We start from the raw sequence: 14,263 nt of genomic DNA on the forward strand, positions 1-14,263 counted from the left end.
AATCTAATCTACCAATAAAAAATGTCTTCTTGACAAGAATTTACACACTTTTTCTTTGTGTATTCACAACTGACTTATAGTACACGCATCTGTGTGACTTTTAGTCTCACCTCGGGTCACAGAGAAAGTCACTGCTCTCTCCATCTGCTCTCCAAACCAGCCACTCTCTGAAGGAGGGATGACAAAGCATCCGTGTGCCATCCCTGCGTCTCACCTACAAACACAAATGATACAGGAAATTGCTTCAAATGTATGTAAATGTACAATTACCTGCAAGTCCTCCTAAACAACCTCTAAGTTTTATGTAAGTGAAAAGTATGTACTTCATAGCAAAACAAACACAACATTCAAACCATTGAAACAAAACCGTGAATCATTATGTACCCTTCTTCCATGCAGTCATATCAAGAGTCTTACCATGAATCCAGCCAGGCTGTCTAGGCTCAGCTGGAAGTCCTTCCACTCCAGCTCCCCCCTCACACTGCCTGCATTCAGCGCCCTGAACATTTGTTCATCAGTCAGTGGGTGCAGAGACGCCAGAGCCACATTTAGCACCGGAAGTACCCGCTCAAAGACCTCTTTATCCGGAAAGCTCACGCGACACATCAGCAGGTACACCTAACAGATATTCAGAAAGGTTAATGATGTTGTGTGACGGCGGTCATGATTGCATGGGATATATTTTACATTATCTTGTGTAATGAAACTGCAAAGGGGAAATAATAGAAGCTATAGCCAGCATATTGATCTTTAGAGTATAAACAACTTTGTTGGAAGCTAATGTGCAACATCCTTAAGGTAAACACATAAATTATTGCAATAACAACTTAAAAAATAAATGAAGTACAAGAGCAAAGCTGTGCAGATTACAAGTCCCGTTGAAAATCATTGTTGTAAGCATCCCAGACATTTCATCATCATCAGTCTGGTAAATTTGGAATAATTTTGAGTTAATCTTTCCAACTACGTAGTTTAAAATTCGGTACTTAAAGGGGACATGTCATGCTCATTTCCAGGTTCATACTTGTATTTTGGGGTTTCTACTAGAACATGTTTACATGCTTTAATGTTCAAAAAACTCATTTTTCTCATACTGTCTGCCTGAATGAACCTGTATTCACCCTCTGTCTGAAACGCTCTGTTTTAGCGCCTGTCTCTTTAAGACCCCCTCCTGAAAAAGCCCAGTCTGCTCTGATTGACTTGCAAGAAAAAATAGGGTGCACCTTTGCGAAGGTAGTTCTCAAGCTGTGGGCGGTATATTCTAATGAGCCTGCATTGTGACATAGGAAGGGGGAGCCAAATCTGGATGTCTTGTTGAGTCACATGTTTTCTGATCTAGACAGCCCCCAAAAAACTGACTGGGTTGTCTTATTTCACAGTTTGTGGGTTGGTAGTTACTCCAGATACCCAAATGTATGTGTTCATGAACTGAAAAATGTCCCCTTTAATTCTACTAAATGATCCATATTATACTTCTACACAAGCTGCCGTATTTAAGTGTTACTATCCACGACCTGAGCATACACATATTTAGCAGACCTGCTTTTTCACATCCATTAACCGATCTTGAAATCATCACATCTCTGGGCCTTTGTGTGTCTATAAGAACATTTGCTCATCTGTTGTCCTATTTTACGCTGATGATTATGTAATATTAAAATGTGTCTGTCATTTACTAAAGTCGCTGTGGACTATTTTTGGCACTTTGTACAAAGTCTTTCATCCTGTCATTTTTGTATCTTTTATTGATCTGAAGAGCGTGCGTGTACACATTTTCTCATTTTTGTGAAAAACATGTCTGAACAATGGCTGTCGCCTGTGTACCTTGTGTGGGGATTCTATGGACATTGATTGCTTTAGCCTCAGGCGAGATGCCATTTCACGGCAGACAGCTCACCGGGATGACTGACAAGTATTAAGTGTTAGGCTGTGAACTTGACCAGAGGAGGAGGAGGAGGAGGAGGAGGAGGAGAAGGAGGAGGAGGATTGTGGGTCCAGAAATACACTCAAAGGTAAAATGTGTCCTTTTAGCTTCTAGAGGATTAAACACGGTAGTTTAAAATCAACATATCTGACCTCTGACAGGGACACAGGCACCACCAGGTAGTTCCCTCCTTTTAGAGCCAGGTGGCCCTTGTGGAACAGATCCAGGGTCAGCTGGAGGTAGAGGATGGATCCGTGGCTGCGTGTTGACAGGTGGCTGCTGAACTTGCTGAGGAGCAGCTGATCGGGGGCCGAGCCTGTTGGCGTGGTGACGTTGGCGGCGACCTGGGTGCTGCTGCTGACCCGGTGATGGATGTAGTCGCTCAGGTCTGCGCCCAGATCGCTGCTGTCTGGCAGGATGTCCAGAGAGATGCCGGAGAAGGGAAGGAGGGTAGTGATTTCCTGCAGATGAATTATGAGTGCTTGTTGGTAAAAACAGATACAACACGCAGGCACAAACACCTCAGTATTTAAAGAATAGTAGGTAGCATGTCTTTGGCACGTTAGCGAAGGACAAATTAAAAGCACTAAAATCAGGACCCATTCCTCAGATGCTGTTGCCTCTGACTCACACAGAGCCATGGGATACAGTACAGTAAATAGTGTGACAATGACTCAAGCTCCAACATTGCTCACAGGCATCTCTCAGAGTCACATTTCATCTCCTTTCTCGCCATCCTCAACTGCTCAACACCGGCCAGAACCAGCCATGAAAATCCATGTTATTGCAGCTCAGTTCCTCATTAACGAAGACTGACATTTTGGTTCAACGACGAGTAATTGACTGGTAGTCGTGGACTGCGCTCCACTTAACCCTTTCTCAACCGAAATGTCCAGGTTGTTATACAAGAAGAGTTCCTGTGAAATGGCTGGTAAAAAGGGAAAGAGTGAATGATACTGGGTATACTGGGAGCGGGGCTTGATATTCACTTTTTTGCTCACCTGCCACTGCTAGTGGTTTTCCAAAGTTACTAGCCACTCAGCATTTTCACTATGCATAATTTAGTTTTTAGGAAATTAAGTTTTATTTGATTAAAGAGGACCTATTATGCTCATTTTCAGGTGCATACTTGTATTTTGGGTTTCTACTAGAACATGTTTACATGCTTTAATGTTCAAAAGAAATGCTTTACTTTTCTCATACTGACTGCCTCTTTATAGATACCTCTTTTCACCCTCTGTCTGAAACGCTCTGTTTGAGCTCCTGCTCCTGTGTTACTTGGTGACATCACCACGTTACAGAAGAAAAGGCGGGACTTCAAGCATGGCATTTCAGGCAGTTCAGGTGCAGTGTTTCTGTGGGGTAACTCCCTTTGGTGTGGACTTTGGACTTTGTAACTTTGCAGACCGTTTATATGCACAAAAAAACTATATAACACATTTAAGGAAAGGGAAAAAGCACAAAGGCATTATGGGTTGACTTTTAAAGTTGACTATTGTGTACTAAAATTTACTTAAAGAACAACATTTTCATAATTCCTTTCGTCCTTTACCTTTAAATGGCCGCTTTAAACACCTAAATGAACACTACAGCCATCAAATATTCAGCTCTGGGAGGGTGGAGTAATCGCTGTACTCTTCATCTTTAAATGTCGGTAATCAATGCTCGCTGACTTCAAATGTATCATAAAGAAAATGACCCCAAATGTGTTTTGTGTATTCCCAAACACTAATCAAATTATGTAACCGGCTGGCTGGCTGTCAAGCGCCAGACTCCCAACAGACTCCCGGCAGCATTACCATCCATTCAGGGCCTAATCCATGCAGCATTTGGAGGCTTGGCTTTGGCAGTGGACAGATGCGTCTGCTGTTTGGTGGGATTACCAACCGGATTGAGAAAACACATCAGACTAGAGAGAGCGACGGTGCCAGAAGCCACGATGTCTATACCATGGCAGTAAAAGCACAGCATCAAACTACACAGTGTGGGCAGGGAGCTCAGACTGAAGCAGAAGGTATTGTGAATACCTCTGTGATTTGGAGGCAAGGGGAGGCTTAAAGGTCAGTTCACCCAAAATATGAAATCCTATTTTCTCACTTCACATACATCCACTGCTTTTTCCTCTTGTTGATAGAGAACTGTTTCTTCCTGTGTGTTTCAGGTCTGCCACGCCTCTCTCAGTTCCTGATCACCCACACCTGGATCTCATTGATCAGTAGAGCTGTATATCTGCTCCTAGAACCAGTGTTTTTGGCTCTTGAGCTGTCTGTTGCTGTTGTTCTTTGTTGTTTAACTGGTGAAGCTTTGTTTTCTTTGATGGCACCTTGACACAGCTCTGTTAAACCTTGATCTTTTGTTTTAGTCAGTCTTGTTGACTTTATTAAGGAAGCCTTGTAGGGGTTATATGCTGTTTATTCTCCTGTTTTGTGGCTAGTTGGGGAGATTAGTATTGTCTTTTTGTCTGATTCAGTAGAATAATGGAGTATTTATTTTCTAGTTAGTGTGGGTTATTTTGGCCTTGGAGAGCCTGACGCCTTATTCCTTCTGTTTTTTGTATTATTAGTATAATTACAGTACAATTAGTGTTCTCTGTTAATCATCTTCACATAAATAAATGTCACTCATTGTTACACTTAAAGTGCTTCGGCAGCCTTTTCTGGACCGTGTTCGGCCCATTTCTTTTGCAAAGGTTGGGTAAACTTTTTATGTTGCTCCTTGTGTTTTCCCTAGACATGAAGTTAAGGTTGTAACACAAGTAGTGCAAAAAAGAAGAGGCACTTCCACTCACACCAGAGTCTATGTTGTGATACAACGGATGAATGGCATTGCATTTGTGGCATTTAAAAAGCATTCAAATTCAACATCTTTTTTTTTTTCCACAAACAGCATCCTTGTTACTCCTAATAATCCACATTTTTGGGGGGGTAGAAAACAGTTCCACTGAAAATTGTTCACAGCGAGATCTGTGACATTTAATCTGGAAATATACATCCACCAATCCAGCTATTATTTATTACGCAGTTATTCTTTATGGGGGGGGGCTGGAGCTTATCGCAGTTTGGGTAGTATGGGTACACCCATGGATAACTGGCAAAAAGAACAAATATGGTGCTGCCTTGCTGCCAATTTGCCTCAACAAAATCCCTTGCGCGGCAAAAGAAAATATTTCCCCATAGATCACCATTATAAAAGAGCTAAAAAATTATAATAGGCTACATCCTGTATAGATTGCCAATATGACACAGGGCTAAGAAATATAGATTCATACACACACAGTCACATCTACGGACAGTTTCAGAGTCTGCAATTAACACCTCTATGTTTATTTTGGTTTATTTTTGTGGGATTAAACCAGAGCAGAGAGAAGGAAACCCATTCAAGCAGGGGGAAATTATGCTGTTCAGTTTTATATGGATTATTACAATGATGTGAGAACCACAAACAAAATACCAGTGACCTCCATTGTATTGGGGTGGAGGCTAGATGAGAAAATCTGTTAACTGTAATATGGGTGAACCAACCCTTTGAGACAGGTGTGCTGTGGTTTAGAGATCACTGTAATGATATTTATAATCTCACTCACCACCAGGCCTGTCCTGACTGTGACCACCAACTTCAGCCAGGGTGGAAATTTGGAGACTATTTTGGTAATGAAGGCGGCGATGGTGTCACCGTAGTCTGGTTTATGGAATTCTGCCTCATTAAGACTGTCAACCAATATGATGTAGTCGTCTTCAGGTAGCCTGCGCTCTGAATAAAACAAAAGACAAAGAAAAAAAAGCACATTAAAAGACCAGATATAGCTTTGCAAAGAGCACATAATGAAACAAAGACAGATATGAGTTTTATCCGAGTCCTTCATGGCTAAAATTGTGTGCATGTTTGTTTTCCAGCACAGGATATGTTGAGAAAAGCTGATATTGATTATATTGTGCAGAAAGGGGCCAGAGGCCATTGTTGTTTATTAGCTTGAAACAGGACATATCCATCATGTTTCACATAATCTAAGCTGTCAATGCATCCCTGCACGCCTGTGAGGACTCATACACTCAGGCACAAGGGCTCTCCATTTTTTTTCCCTAACCTGCTTAATAGTGATGGAGTAGACAAAACACTCCTCTGCTCCGACTGTGGAGGGCCTGGCCATAATAACACATCAATCTAGCTGACTGACTGTATCATGAGAAACTAAGGTGGCTAATACGCCCGTAACATTCACAGCCGCTCCAGAGTATTTGGTGACCTTGAAATCCGGTGGGATGCTGATGATTCACCAGGGCAAAAATAACACTCATCAGTTCCCTATGTAAATGACCTAACATCTGTTTCACACTCCACACTGTTTCAAATCATTGACCTTAACTAGGGAAAATAATCCACGGGCCCATCATGGAGTCATTAATAGGCTATTTCACACAGGAGATGGCAGTGGGCGCCCTAATTGCATGGCGAGGGAAGCAGACAGTTTTTACCTTAAAGCTGATAAAATTTTAAAAAACTCTTTAAACTTGAATATCACATTTGTCTTAAACTGTGTGTGTGTGTGCGTGTGTGTGTAGACTTCATTACCCTTGCGCAGGCTGGCTATGGGCTCTAGAACGCCCTTTCGGAAGGCAGCGATGGGGTCTTGAACGCAGGATCGCAGGCTGAGTGTGTTTTGTAGGTGAGGCTCTTGAACCAGCAGCTCCCTGTACGGGCCGAGCTGTGGCGCTCTGGCCAACAGGGCGGCGACACTGTGCACAAACTCTGGTACCAGACAGGTGTAGGTGTTGTCAGCCTGACAGAAATGGTAGGCCACCACCTGACAGAAGAAAGAGGCAGGTGAAAAACTGAAAATGCAAAGCTGCTATTTGTTTATTTCACAAAAAATATCTGTGTTTGGGTCTAAATAAAAGCTGTGTAACTGTTAATGGTGCGGGTAGAAATGTATGAGTACATGATACAATGATTTTTCTTTAAAAAACTGGAGGTTGCCTGTCCAAAAGTAAGTATGTTTTTGGCGTAAGATTTATACAGAATTATTATTATTATTATTATTATTATTAGCAATAATAATAATAATAATAATTATTATTATTATTATTATTAGCAATAATAATAATAATAATAATAATAATAATAAATTCAACTTATATAGCACTTAGTGACTATATTTGGGACAAAAATTGCTTTTAATTGGGACAAACTCTTTTTTGGGCTTCTACATTCAACATCCACAGATCCAAAAACAAAATGCTTATTTAGAATAATGAGTGTAGCTGCTAGAAAAGCAATTACAAAGAAATGGCTTAAGCCAGACACCTCATCTATAGAAGACTGGTATTATGTAATTTATGATTTTTTTTTTATAATGGAAAGAATCACCTTCTCCATGAGGCTTCATGAAACTAAATTTGAAGACATTTTGGGAGAAGTGGAAAATGTACATTTCCCGGAAACACCCTTCATTCGTTTCAATTTGTGTATTTATTTTATTTTATTTATTTATTCTTTATCTCAAATGAAAAAAAAAACCCATGTTCCATTTTGTGTTCTATATTTGTATTGTAAAAAGCTGAAAAGATAGATTTTTACATTTTGTAAAAGTAAAGATGACTGTTGCTGTAATGTGATCCCAAATAAAGGAAAAATGTTAAAAATAAAAAACTGGAGCTGGTGTATCTAATAGGAGGAGCCCCACATGAATGTGAAGTTGGTCTGAAGAGTCAATGAAAACAAATGAGAAAGAAATTGAGAAAAATCTGAAAAGCTCTCTTGGCTATTTTGCATGCACCTCTGAGACTTCAGTCAGTTTTTTATCTACCGTCAAGCCACGAACTGTGCCATGCATTTTCCCCTTGAGGCAAATCTGTGATTGGTGATATTGAGCTATATAAATAGAAATAATTTGACAGGCTTCAATGAGGTAAACCTTGAGGGATGTCTGAATATTGAACTCAAAACTATTTCCACCTCTGTGTCTTTAGCCTTTAGCCTTGTTTGTTTACATTTTTGCAAATCTGAATCATGAGAAGTCACGCTGCTTCCTCTTCACACAGTCCAGACAACAACCACCTGAATTACTTTGATACTGAAGAAAATCTGTGAATCTGATGAATATGAAGGGAACAAATATTACTGCACAAATTCAGATGCTGTTTGCATCTCAGAGTGCATTTTCTGTTCATATCCCAAGAGAAAAGGAGAAAAACAATCTCTAAGACAAGTATCACAGAAAACAATAAAATAACACCAAGACATAAGCGCAGAAATCAAATTTGCAGAAAGAGGTAGCTGAGTCATAACATCGTCTCATGAAACTCAGCAATGAGAGTGACATTGAACATATTACTGCAGAGTATCTCTAAACACATTCAGTAAATAGTTGGCTTATTCAAGCTGCATGGTAAACAAGAGAAATGAAACATATCTCTACTAATAAGGGTGATTTTTGCAATAAAGGAGACAAACTGAACAAAAGAAAAAACCTTGAGATGAATGGCAACTGTTTTGCTGGGAGATTAACACTAGTTATCTATAAACATTAAGTGCATTTTTGCAGAAAAATGCACATTTCCAATAGTATTCACTCACAAAGCTTAGATAGGTGCCAGTCTTGACCATAAGTGGTCCATATATCACATTATCAATGATTTCACTTTTGAGCGAACATCCGCGCCATCACAAGTAGTCTGACTAGTTCCCATGGAAACTCTTATTGAGGCCAAGTTAGTAAATTTAGAAGCTTCCATGTCATCTATGTGATGCAATCAGCTGCACGTTCTACATGTGGCCCAAACGAGAGGAGGAAACTATGACATTCAAATGTTGTGTCACACGTGCAGCCCCATAGCTCTTTAGAACAGTACTGATGTGTGTTTATCTCTTTGAATTGATCCCTCTTCAGTGTTTTGTGAAAGCAGTCATAGCTCCCTACAGTACATATGCTGTATTACATTACCCTGCTTTCAAATCTGGTGCAGGAAAAAAAAACACATCCAGGGCAGCTATAACAAGAAGCTAAATCAAGGGGCATTCCTATAGGCTAATGTCAATATAATTTATTCCTTTAACTGCAGGTGAATCAGCAATTTGCTCAGCAACCGCATAACTAACAAGAACCATACAGAAGAGCCTCATGTGGATATGTCTGTGTGTGTGTGTGTGTGTGTGTGTGTGTGTACTCTTGTATCTTTGTGGGGACCAATTTGAGTTTTTTTATTTTATTTTATTTCCTTTTTGGAAAGTGAGGACATTTACACTTACTTCTTAGGTTGCATTAAAATTAGGGTAGCCTATGGGGTCAGGCATTTAGTTCTGACATTTTGGTATTTGCACTCTTGTGGAGAGTTAGATGAGAAGATTGATACCACTCACATATCTGTTCATTAAATATGAAGCTACTGCTTGCACCCGGGGTTAGCTTGGCTTAGCATAAAGACTGGAAACAGCTATACTGGCTCTGTCCGATGCTCACTAATAGCTCATTAACATGCTCCTTTGTTTAATCTGTACAAAAATCAAAGTGTAAAAACGTCAATTTTTCCTGTTAAATTCCTCGAGTCTCTGCTGGTTGCCTGGCAACTGCTCCTGGCCGAGAAATAGTCCGACCCATGACCCCCGTAAAATAAAACAAATGTTGTTTTTATACCTTGGTTTCTATACGGATTAAAGAAACAAGACGTAACGTAATAATTAGTGAACTGTAGAAGGGCACTTTATTAATCCCCGAGGGGAAATTAAATTAGTTCACTCTGTTATATACAAGGCGCGCACACATAGGACCTATATACATGCGTTAATGAGAAACTGGTAATCTCTCCAGCGACCAGATCACACTCGGTACTTGGTCCATGCGGAGACTTGAACCGGCGACCCTCCAGTTCCTAAACCAAGTCCCTATGGACTGAGCTGCTGCCACCCCAGATGTGAGAGGTGCTGAGAGAGCCAGGCTAGCTGTTTCTCCCTGTTTCCAGTCTTTATGGACTTTATGGTCTGATCTCCTCATCAGGGAGGAGAATTAAAGACAGTAAGTTCATTTGGTGTGGCACATGCTGTGAGTGAAGAGCTCTCAGTCTCTTCTCCTTTAGATCTCCAGGGTGAACCTTTGTTAAATGTTGAATCAGTCGGCTAAGGTAGTTTTTGGTTTGCAAGTTATGAGGTTAGGGCTCCTGAAGGAGCTGGATTTTCTGTTGTGTTTGTGAGACTTTGAGTTTGGGTAAATATAACCCCTGTTGACCGTTAAGCTGACTCTCTGTCCTTGAGCGCTGTACGCCCACTATTTTCCCTGTCGTCCGCCGAGTCCTGTTGCAACATATTCCAAAATGTCAAACTACTGCTTTAAGGTTAGAGTTGTAATTGAGGGTCCTCACACGTATAGAAATACAACCGTGCGTATGCATGTTGTGTTTTGAGGTACCTTGGCGGCGAGGCATCTGACAGCCTCCTTCCTCTGTGCTGTACTTTCGCTTGTTCCTGCAGCAGCACTCTGGTTGGGCTGGGAGTCAGCGGGCTGTTTGGAGGCTGCTCTTCCCTGCTTATCCCCACCTGAACAGAGCGCAAGGCAACAACAACAACAAACGCAAAGCTGCCATTTATACTCGTTAGATGAAGTCTCTGGTGTGAGCACAGGAATGCCAGGAGTGAAGTAGAGAGACAATTAAACTGCTGCAATTAATTAGTGCATCTGTAAGCAAGACTCGCAACTATGGCATTAAAACAAAACCACATTAGCTGGCAGCAAGAGTGCAGAATGATAAGCGATTCCTGCACACCTCATGCTATACCTTCTGTTACATTTAAATCAGAATGATATCAGATATCAATGAATAATGCAAGAACACCATTTTAGTTTAGCTTCCTCTGTACTGCTTTGCCCCTCAGCCTGTAATCTTAACAATACATCTTATTGCACTACAGGAAAAACATTGAAAGAAGATGATGTAGTATACATAACTGTATACATAACTCCAAGTGTGTTTAGAAATTACCAGCATGTCATGCATGCAATGTGCATTTATTGTGCAATGTGCAAAATCTGGTTCAAGTCAAGTCAAATTTCATTGCTTTTTTTTTTTTGCAGAGAAAAGAACATTTCCAGTGCTACTCATGATAGGAAAAAAAACAACAATCTCAGTCTCCTTACACAACCGCAATCAGCAGAGAAACCTCAGGGGAGAACTTGAAAGAGGAGTGTGTGACCCAGTTACCAACTCCTTCCCAAAAAGTGATATTTCCCCCAATATCTTACAAGAATGTGACGTTACTGGAGCACACTGGAGAATGTATGAATTCAACTTCTAGCGTTTCCTCACGTGTTCTTACACTAATGCTTTGGGATGTACGCAAAAACATATTACACTGCAAAGATAGGAGTCTTACATTTAGGGGAGGAGCTGGGGCTGTGAGGGATGCTGGGACCTCCCTGTGGCGTGCGCATGCCATGACAGCTGAGCGTCACCAGGCGCCAGATGATGGCGGTCTTGCCGGATCCTGCGTTACCCACAATGACAGCGCCGCGTCCCTCACAGCTGCTCGTTTTTCTCAGGACCTCCTCCAGACGTGTGAAGAGCCAATCACGGCCAACAAAAGGTGTCTCTGCGGTGATGCCAGGGACTTCAAACAGCAGCGGTTTGAGCATGATGTCCGCTTGTTTGAATGGCACCAATCTCCCTGGAAGGAGAGAGAGCAAAGAGTTAAAGCCAAATAAGAATGGACACATTGAGGACGTGTGTTCATGTTCCACACAGGTCGGCAGATGTGTGTGCACCAAACTATATTTACACACTGATTTCACCCCCGAGGCTGAAGCCACAAAATACCTTTGGAGTCATCATTTGTGCGTCCAGCTGTGTTGTGTTTGCGGACGGAGCTCCTGTGTCCAGCAGCCCTTTGGTTGTCCAGATAACTCAGATCCTCCAGTCGAGTGGAGCTGGTTGCTGCAAAGATGAGAGCGGGTGGGGAATAGATTGAGAGTGTGAGAGAGATGCAGGAAATGTGCAAAAGATACACATGCATACCACACAAGTGTCAAATTCATTGCTCGAGTCAATTATTGTATCCATGGAGACGTGAGACATAAACAGTTGTTGCTCTCAATGCTCAATGACCTTGAGGAGAGAGGAGGGCGGAAAAGAAAAGAAGGCAACTCGTCTCACGTCCTGTAATCTCAAGCTAACATGAGTCTGAAATGACCAAATGTTTCATTCTGTCTCACGACACCAATATTCGTGATGATCACTGGAGACACACAACATGGCTGTAATGCAAAAATTGATCAGCTGTCAAACACAGGACTACACGCATTTCTTCTAATGAGCCACATAAAAGCCAACGTGATAAAATAAAATAAAGAAAATGTCGTACAGAAGGGCAAAAAAACAAAAAGAGTTGTTCACTCCCACATTCCCCTATCCAGCCGCCCACTCACACTACAGAGTTTACAGGTCAGCAAGGCTTACTTTCTGCAAGACATTTAGCAGAGTCTTCAGTGCAGGCTGTTGTGAAGCATAAAGAAATATGCTGTGTAATCAGCTGGTTCTTCAATTTTGTGTTCTGCAAAAATTAATAATCTATTCCTGCTATTACAGCATATGATTAAACACAGAGTGACAAAAAATAGAAAGCCCTGTATACTGAAATGCAATACAATACAACACTCCTGTAATAAATACGATGCATTACAGATTTGTAATGTTGACGCTGTTTCAGAGAGGTGTTCAAGCACCACAGGTTTTCTCAAAAGTCACAAATCTCTTTTAAAATACCTTCAACTTTGTGTCATTTCCCCTCAGTCTCTCTGACTGGACCGGTAAATGAATGGAGCAAAAGCTCTATTACTGGGGAAGTAGACAACATAGTATAACAAAAATAGGTTTCTAGATTAGTAATGCTGTTTACCCTACATTCCTGTGTATGTATGTAACTTAAAAATAGTAACATTAGTCAATCTTTGCCTCTTTTTAGGTGGCAAGAGTGAAAATTAGTCATCTTCAACATTTGTTGTGTTGTGGTTTCAGAATGATGAGCACAGTTGGAGAACAAATAGATGCAAAATAGGGTGAAAGCTCTACAGGAGGATTTTTTTTTCTTTCGCAACCATCATGTTTTTCCCAAATGATGCACAGGTTTTTAGGCATCCTATTATCAAATGGCGTGGAAAATAGTGCATATCGCTGCCGTAAATGGGAGAAAAAAAAACTCCCCAGAGGTAGGATGCCCCCGCACCCCCCTAGGTTTGGGCTGAGCCCCCAATGTTTACAACATCTGGCTCCGCCCCTGGTGTTGACTCAACTCTACTATCATTCTTGAACCTGTAGTTTCTGTATTTGATTGTACTGTATTGTAAAGAGTTTTTAATCTGTTGTGGACAAAATATTTTTTTATATCTTTTGGAAAACATATGTTATAGACAAAATATTAAAAACATATTTCTACATATTCAGTACATCACTACAACTAACAGTCTAAAACATACGATTTATCACATAAGTGAAGTATAGACAAAACTGAAAAGTTAAAGTAAGGCTGAATTTGTTTCAGGGGCTATTGATTGCATTGCATTACATCTCTTTTGTTGTTGTTTTGGCAGGTTTTTCCTTTATTTAATCATTGCCAGGATTTACCCGGGAGATGGAACAGAGATGGATATAAAATGCAAGAAAAATGGGTATGAGTCAAACTCCAGAGACTAAACTAACAGATGAGAATGTTTGTGAAAGTCACAATTTTCCTGTCCTAAATGTAGTTTAATTTATAAGCATCGTCAGGTTGAGGCTCCTGAAGTAACATTTAATTCTTGTTCATCTGTCTTTGGAGCAGCTGGCAAGTAAAAAGGGAAAGAACCTCGATCATCATTGTTCTAGTCTAGTTTTAGGTTGTTCCTAGTTCCCCTTTCTCTCTGTTAATGAAGGGGGGTCTAATCCAGGCATGGCAGAGAACAAGCGAACTAGATTACAGCCACTGCACACGGATGTGTCTATGCTTATTGGGACCTCTTGGGTTGTAATCATATTGGTTTTCTGAATATTTAGGTTTACTATTGGGTTATGTGTAAGGAAGGATGCATCTACATTTAGGTGATGGAATACTAAACAGCATTAAAGTAGATTAAATTACTACCAAAAAAGACTCGTGGAAAAATGAGTCTGACTGAGTTATTTTAAGAGTTTGTTTTCAATGGCAAGTCACAGACCGGTCCATTTCATTCATTCATTGCTGTAATATTAAAAACATCCTCTGTAAAATCTGAAAATCTGGTATTACTGCTGCCTCTAATCCCTTCAGAGTGGGATAAAAAAAAAAAAAAAGGCCTGAATCGCGTTGCACTCATCTATAAAATACTGTAGTAGTACTGCAATA

General features: G+C 40.7%; 1 protein-coding gene across 1 annotated transcript in view; it reads right to left on the minus strand.

Moving 5' to 3' along the window:
- Positions 1 to 14,263, minus strand: part of LOC119502819 (protein TANC1-like) — a 38,136-nt gene that overhangs the window by 9,307 nt on the left and 14,566 nt on the right. The window contains exons 8-15 of the mRNA XM_037794035.1: positions 11,725 to 11,841; positions 11,285 to 11,575; positions 10,323 to 10,450; positions 6,494 to 6,725; positions 5,508 to 5,674; positions 2,077 to 2,385; positions 418 to 618; positions 111 to 214 (exon numbers count right to left, since the gene is read on the minus strand). Coding sequence (XP_037649963.1) covers positions 111 to 214; positions 418 to 618; positions 2,077 to 2,385; positions 5,508 to 5,674; positions 6,494 to 6,725; positions 10,323 to 10,450; positions 11,285 to 11,575; positions 11,725 to 11,841 — 1,549 coding nt within the window. The remainder of the gene's footprint in view (positions 1 to 110; positions 215 to 417; positions 619 to 2,076; positions 2,386 to 5,507; positions 5,675 to 6,493; positions 6,726 to 10,322; positions 10,451 to 11,284; positions 11,576 to 11,724; positions 11,842 to 14,263) is intronic.

The sequence above is a fragment of the Sebastes umbrosus genome, chromosome 2 (assembly GCF_015220745.1).
Source record: "Sebastes umbrosus isolate fSebUmb1 chromosome 2, fSebUmb1.pri, whole genome shotgun sequence".
NCBI lineage: Eukaryota > Metazoa > Chordata > Actinopteri > Perciformes > Sebastidae > Sebastes > Sebastes umbrosus.